This window comes from Artemia franciscana, unplaced genomic scaffold (genome assembly GCF_032884065.1).
Source record: "Artemia franciscana unplaced genomic scaffold, ASM3288406v1 PGA_scaffold_23, whole genome shotgun sequence".
Lineage (NCBI taxonomy): Eukaryota > Metazoa > Arthropoda > Branchiopoda > Anostraca > Artemiidae > Artemia > Artemia franciscana.
Window position 1 is genome coordinate 1,555,242 of NW_027062649.1, and position 7,780 is coordinate 1,563,021.

Sequence of the window (7,780 nt, forward strand, 5' to 3'; positions counted from 1 at the left end):
TTATTAGTTAAAATTTAAAAAAAAACGATGCCATTCCACTGATTCAAACTGAGAATTCAAAGACCCATCCATACCAGCTAGGTTAAAAATAAACACATATTTATTTGCCTTCTTTTATAAACAATTGTTCGAAAATTTATTTATCCTAAATGATTACTTTGAACTTGGAAGAACTATTTCGACTCATATACTTAGTTTTAAGTATATACTTATCCAAACTTTTATTTAAGTTCTGAAGAGTCTGGTCTTTCTTTTAATGCTTTAGGATGAACAGAGGAGGTGATATGTTATATAATCCAAAGCTTTAACTAGATAAAAATAGGCAGTAAAGCGGCCACCATTTCCTATCCAAAATCCAAAACTCTTATTAATTAATTTTTCACTTCTCACACATTACTTTTTTTTATACAAATCCCCAAAAAACAACAGTGTTGTAAAAACCACCCCGTTCCGCAAAAAAAAAAATCGCAAAAAAAACAGACAGCTAAAAAAGTAATGATATCAATTTCTTCACCTCATTGTCTTAGCAAAACTCGAAAAGAAATTTTTGACATTAAAAAGAAGTAAACATTTTGCTTTTTTCCCGTTGTGAGAACACAATCCTTAAATATCATTTCGACAGCCTAAAGAAGTTAGTATTTTAAATTTCCCATTACAAAATGAAGATTTTTGCCTCGTTTTTGGCTTTTGTGGTAATACGGAGAGATTCCCTTGATAAACCTAAATTAAATCAAATACTTTTTGGCGGTATGAGACATTAGTAAAATCTAACAGAAACCACACAAAGTGACTAAAACCTTGTTTCAAACTATTCTGAGAAGTTTTGTTCGTCAATTAAGAGGATATTTTCGTTAAAGATTAATATAGCTGATCAAAAACTTCCTTTGATGCAAAAAATATCGTTTCTTGTTTTTTGAGCTAGTAGATTTTTCTCGTTAAGCAGTTAAGTACGTCAAATATGAAACCATACCCTAACAAATTTTACAATGATATGACTGCCAGTGAAGCTAGGGCTACTACTATTAATTAATATTTCAGTTACTATGAGCTAGCTGTCGTTCTTGATGATATTTCTGTATAGAGGTTACGGATAAAGCAATTCTAATAATGTAGCTCAAGAACACAATTTTGAAATAGTTTATGTTAAAATTAAATGATTGTATTAAAAGATCCGGGTTGCAACAGTATCTGGAAGCCTAGTAAGAGACGATCCGGCTCCTTACCAAGCAATAAAATAGGCCATAACTCCTAAGAAAAGTCAGATGACTGAGTCAGGGGACATGCAACGGCGGTAGATTGCAGTCCCGAAATCCAGTTTGAACCACAGCGTTGACGGTTTGTCCTGTAACATCGGATAGAAGAAAGAGAACTATATTAAAAAGTAAAGCATAAGAAAATGTTCAGATAGTATACATTTAGAAATACTAGATAAGTAAGTTTCTTAGCAAATCTAAATAAAGTAGCAGATTAAAAACTATTCAAAAAAGTATCTTTGACCGAAATTAGATAATCCTATTTGATTAAATAAAATGTCCTGTGGAGTGAGGCAAACCAACCAAACAGGATATTTGAAGTAATCGCGACTATATATTGTGTATTTTTTTTCTAAGACTATATTTTTCGGTTTTATCAATAGAACTGCTTTTATAGTTACATTGTGCTTCATATACGCATCTGGTGAGAAACTGGGGTCTTGTCCTTACCTGAGGCAAGGATATTCATAACACTGAGGTTACTTTTGAATATAACAGATGAATTATTTTTAACATTTTTTTTTCGATTTTCACTATTCCCTGGATAGGAAGAAAATAAACTTTATTTCAATATTTTATGTTGGAAAGATTTTGAATTTTAGTAAGATGTCTTCTTTTCGTTTCCGTAGTTATATCATTTATAAAAGTGACCTCGCGAACCATCCTTACAGAAATTCTACACTGTTGTATCACTCTCTTTGAACTGTCCTTAAAATATACAGAGAATGAAGCAGTTAAGTAAATCCAATATTGCACGATACTCTGGAAATTTTTACCGACGATGGTAGTGCCACTAAAGCTAAGGCTAATAATAATCTGTATATATAAAAATAAGTTGTCTGTTACACTATGTCTGTTACGCCAGATTATATCTTCTATATATATATAAACGAAAACAAACTAAAATGTAAAAACTGGCAATTGCATAAATATTTCGAAATATTTTAACAATAGATTAAAGTAATTCGGAGACCTTAAAACAGATACTTAAAATTTGAGGTTTATTATAAATTGTTGAGCTTTAGCAAGCTTGGCACGTGAAGAGGAATTTTTAGTATAGATATTAAAATGACAGAAGAAACAGCCGAGGAAACTGCTCAAACAGTTAATTCAAAGAGAAATTTTAGTATTCAGTTACTATGAGTAGAAATTCAGTTACTATGAGTAGGCGTTTTCTCATTGTTATAACTATAGTGAAGTCACCTATACAGGTTAGTAAAGGCAAGAGTCCGATTATACATTTTTTTTAATTACAAGGTTTTAACCCCATCAATTTCCTTCGAGCCACTAAACAACTCTTTACGTGTCCTAGTGCCCGCTATCTGAGGAAAAGAAAATAAGAAAAATACCATACATGCAGAACATCATGGTTGAAAACACTTTTCTTGTTTTTCAACAAGAAAATTTTTCTTGTCTATTCAAGCCGAGGGACGGTAAGTTTCCTAAGCTGGGGATTTTGGATAAGGCAGTCTGATACTGAGCTTCTTGTTTTTATCTCACTCTATTTATAAAAGTTCTGTTCACAAGAACAGAACAACGGGGACATTAACGTTAAAGATTAATATAACTGGTCGATGATCACTCGTTTTTAATTTAGCCGATCTATAATAATATATTGACTTGTTTCGTCTCCTGCTAAGACTTTGTCTGTGTACGATGGCACGTGTTGCTTTTTACTAGTGTCGAATGTATCTGAAAATAAATCGTATTTGTATGTTCGACGAAACGGTATATTTGTTTCTTAATAATCTTGGAAAAAACTATCTGGTTGACGCGATCTCTCCAATTGATCGTATTTTAAAAGTTCTGGCCAGTTTTTATGCATTTTTAGTCCATCGGCTTTTTCTTTAGACATTTCCAAGCAATAGTTGAGATCACCAAGCCAAATGACGTAATCTTGAGAATGGAGGTTTCTTTTATATGGGAAACGGAGGCTCTTAACAATCTATATATATAAATATCAAAATAGTTTTTATTTCTCTCAAGCAGTCTGTTTTCGTCTGCTGTCAGGTGACAACACACAAATGAAAATGACGTTGAATGCAAAAGGAAGCGGTCAAATACAGCGCCTTTAGAGCTTGGGGTTGCCTGAGGGTTTACATCGATTGTGTGTCGTGCACATATGGCAGTAAACACTCTTTAATAAAAATATACAAACGCTTTTTCCGTAGCTCGACTAAGATAAAGTATTTATTGATGCCCACCTTTGCTAGTATTTTTTGAATTGAATTTTGATGAAGTACATGACCTGGACTTCTAATACTTAAATCATTAATAATATTTCCGAAATTATGATCGTCTAATTCCTGGAACCCCACAGCAAATATATGAAAATCTTTGTATATTTCCCTATTTTCTGGATCCTTGCCACCAAGTAGCCATGTAGCCAATTAGATATGTTTATCTACATGTAGCCATGTAGCCAAGTAGCCTAGTAGATATGTTTCTTTGCCACCAAGTGGCCACTCTTCTAGCGGCATAGATTCAACTGCTCGTGTTCATAACATTGTACGTACACACTGCTATGAGAATTGGAATTGGTATTTAGGTTTGTTCTTTTGAGAACATAATGTCTTTTTAATGTAATGTATAAAACTATTTCTCTTGAGCTTTGTTGATGGTGATTGCTCATCAAATATTCCCTGTATCCCCTTTGTCATTTATATATCCCCCCTCTGCCCTTCTGGAGTCCCCTTTGTAGTTGTGTCCCTGTGTCTCGGTCGTCATTTATATTCCCTGTGTCCCGGTCGTCATTTGTGTCCCAGTGTCTTGGTCTGTAATTTCTCTTTGAGTGTTCCGGTCGTCATTTATATTGCCTGTGTCCCGGTCTGTAATTTGTCTTTGAGTGTCCCAGTCGTCATTTATATTCCTTGTGTCCTGGTGTCCGGGTGTTCCGGTCTGTAACGTCATAAAGTCCTCAATGGCTCTGGTGGTGCAGCCAGTCGAGGAAGTCTAACTTTTCCGTACGCGCAACACATTCCCATTGTTTCACAATTAAATTTCAAGGCCTAGCAATAGGGACAAGTTTTAAACATAGTCCCTATTTGAACACATATACTTAAGCTTTAATCATCGACTGGGCTGTACCTGAATGCCAGGTGATAATTTTCAGGTTGCTCTTGGGATTCCTCGGCATGCTTTCTTTTCTTACTTTCTCTATTAGCTGCAAGCCTTTTGGTATTAAGTCTTTGAGCAGCTTCCTCGGCTGTTTCTTCTGCTATTGTAGAATTTATACTACAATTTCTCTTTGAATTAACTCTTTGACCAGCTTCCTCGGCACGCTTTCTTTTGGTAATTTCTCTTTGAGCAGCGAGCATGTTTTCATGTTGTTCTTGTGATTCCTCGGCACGATTTTTGTTGGTAATTTCTCTTTTAGCCGCTATCCTGTTTTCACGTTGTTCTTGTAATTCCTCGGCACGTTTTTTGGTAATTTCTCTATTAGCCGCAAGCCTTTTGGCTTTAACTCTTTGAGCAGCTTCCTCGGCTGTTTCTTCTGCCATTGTAGGATTTATACTAAAATTTCTCTTTGAATTAACTGTTTGAGCAGCTTCCTCGGCTGTTTCTTCTGTCATTGTAAGATCTGTACTAAAATTTCTCTTTGAATCGCCCTCTTATATAATTATAATGACGTCATATACAAAGCTTTTGACGTCATATGCAAAGCCTTGTATACTTTAAATGTACTTGTACTTGTACTTGGGTCACGTTCAAGCCTTGTCCAGGCCCATCATGGCATCCAGAATTTGTCGACATGCGTCTCTCCATTGCTCTCTTTCAAGTGCGACTGGCAGGATCAACTGGATCCAGTGTCTATTCCATCTGTGCCCGTGCTTCTTGAAACCTCCCATTGGCTCTAGGTCGGCTCTAACTGTTGATAACCATGTCTTTTTTTGTCCTCCAGGATTCTTCTTCCAGTGCGCAAGGGGTTCGCATTTCAAGAACTGTTTGCTGAACGAATCATCCGATCGGCACAGTTTATGCCCGAACCATCGTAGACGTCTTGCTTTGACAACATCAGAGACAAATGGTATATCACCACATCTTCTTCTGATGACATCGTTAGAGACGTGGTCAGAGAGACGCAGACCAAGAATACAGCGAAGACACTTGTGGTGGAAGAAATTCAGGTCATTAGCATCCCCAGCTCTGAAGGGCCCCGTTTTGCAACCATAAAGAAGCACAGAGAGGACCAAAGCGTTATATATCCGGAGCTTTGTTCGAAGGGAGATTTTGTTTCGTAACCAGAGGCACTTCCAAAGCTGGGTGAATTCTGTCCAGGCTGCGGAGATGCGGTTTTGTATTTCGCTTAGAGCTTCGCCCTTGGGATTTATTAGGGAGCCTAGATATTTGAAATTCTGGACGTCCTAGATTGGGATGCCATTCAATGTGATTGGAGTTTCATCTAGCCCAGAGGAGCGCATCGATTTTGTTTTCGATTGGCTGATCTTTAGTCCAGTAGCAAGAGATCTAACAGCAATGTCGTCTATCATGAGCTGTGCTTCTATTATTGACTCAGCCAAGATATCCACATCATCGGCGTAATTAAGGTCTGTTATTGATAGTGCTGGACTGATTGTCACACCTTTATATGTGTCAAGAGTCTTCATGATCTGGTCAATGACAAAGTTAAATAAAATAGGCCATAAGGCACAACCCTGTCGCACTCCTTCGTCAATTGATATTTCTTTTGAGATTTCTCCGTCAGCTCTTATAAATGCCCGCGTTCCCACGTAATAAGCCTTAATTAAACGGACTATCTTTTCGGGCACTCCATCATCCTCATTGCATCCCAGATGGCAATTCTCTTTACCGAGTCAAAAGCCGTTACAAAGTTGATAACTTATAATGGCGTCATATGCGGACAACAACACAAACATACTTATAATGACGTCATATAAAGGTCACATTTTATGGTTTGTTCGCTTTTCGGCATAAGCAAGTTAGAAACATTTTCTGTGAACAATGGATGGTCCAGACTCGTCGTATTCCTGCTTAGAAATCCACATCTCTTGGAATGTTGAGAGTGAAGCTAAGATAGAACCACCAATCCATACTGAGTATTTACGCTCAGGTGGGGCAATAACTTTGATCTTCATGGTGGATGGTGCAAGCGCAGTAATTTCCTTTTGCATTCTTTCAGCAATGCTAGGGTACATGGTAAAGCCACCAGACAAAACGATGCTGGCATAGAGATCCTTTCTGATGTCGACGTCGCATTTCATAATACTCTTGTATATCGTGAATGCCGTAAGATTCCCTACCAAGAAAAGATGGCTGGAATAAGGCTTCTGGGCATCTGAATCTCTCATTACCTATAGTGATGACCTGACCATCAGGTAGCTTATAGTTCTGTTCAAGAGATGCTGAGTTAGTGGCAGATGCTATCTCCTCTTCGAAGTCCAGAGCAACATAGCAAAGTGTTCTATCAGAGTTCTATCAGATGCATTTCTAGAAAATACGAGGTGGAAGAGGGGTATCCATCCTCAGATCACTCTGAATTTTAAAAAAGGGCGCAAGAAATCCTAATTACCAATCCAAAGAGCCCCCTCTGAAGTTTATATGATCGCCCTTTCTATTAAACCTTGTATGTCCCCAGGGCATGGCTTACAACCCTTGACCTGAGGGATACTGGGGGGAGGGAGTTGTCATCCTCAAAGACATATTTCCGGACTATTGCGCTGCCTATGATTTAAACTCATGATTAGATGTTTTTCTCTTAACAACTAAACCTAGCAACCAAATTTCTAGCCCTGACTCTTTATGTACAATAGAGTGGATATGTAATTACTACCCTAATCTATACTGATACAGGTGGTGTATGGTTTAACTATGTAGATTTTTTACTGTATACATTAATCCTAAAACCATCATGATTCTAAAAAATTTGATCTTGTATGACGAAGTTACCCCATCTATGAATCAAAACTAAGTGTGACTTTCCCTGTTACGTTTTTCTCGCATTTTTTTCTCAAATCCCCCCTTCCCTCGACAAAACTTGCTGAGCGGGTTCCTGCTCAATTGCCTTTACATTGAGCGATAATCCTATTAAAAAAAACAAAACAGATTGGCTAATCAGTCAAACTGAAACTTTACTCATGCACATCTAATGTCATTGAACGAATAGTCTTGCTCAGGCGGCTTGTGGTCTGAACAGTCACGACGGTATTGAACAAAAACGTTTGTGCAGTAAAAAAAATGATTTTTTTCCTATGGAAATAGTCCCTCCAAATCCTGCCCCAACTATTCCCGAAGAAGTTCCACATTTGCCCCATCTTGGCTGGTCAAGTGTCTCTCAAAGCTAAAATGATGGATCGAACTTAATGGATAAGACAATGGATTTTCATCGCGAATAGTGACGGATGTCACTATCCGTTTTGAAAATGGAAATAACTTTCAAGAGGTCCTTTCAAGGAGCTCTAAAAAAAGAAAAAAAGCTCTCCAATCAAAAACACCTCTCCTCCTGTTGCACCAACTCCGCCTTCACCAAACCTTGGAATATACCTAAAAATATCGTCTAAAACCCCCAT

The 7,780-nt window shown here is 37.2% G+C and overlaps 1 protein-coding gene across 1 annotated transcript; it reads right to left on the bottom strand.

The window, feature by feature from the left end:
- Positions 1 to 6,107: 6,107 nt before the first annotated feature.
- On the bottom strand, positions 6,108 to 7,780 carry LOC136041513 (actin, alpha skeletal muscle-like). The gene is given in 3 exon segments (XM_065726219.1): positions 6,108 to 6,488; positions 6,490 to 6,686; positions 7,706 to 7,780. Coding segments are annotated over 3 exon segments (567 nt in total). The 3' UTR covers positions 6,108 to 6,193.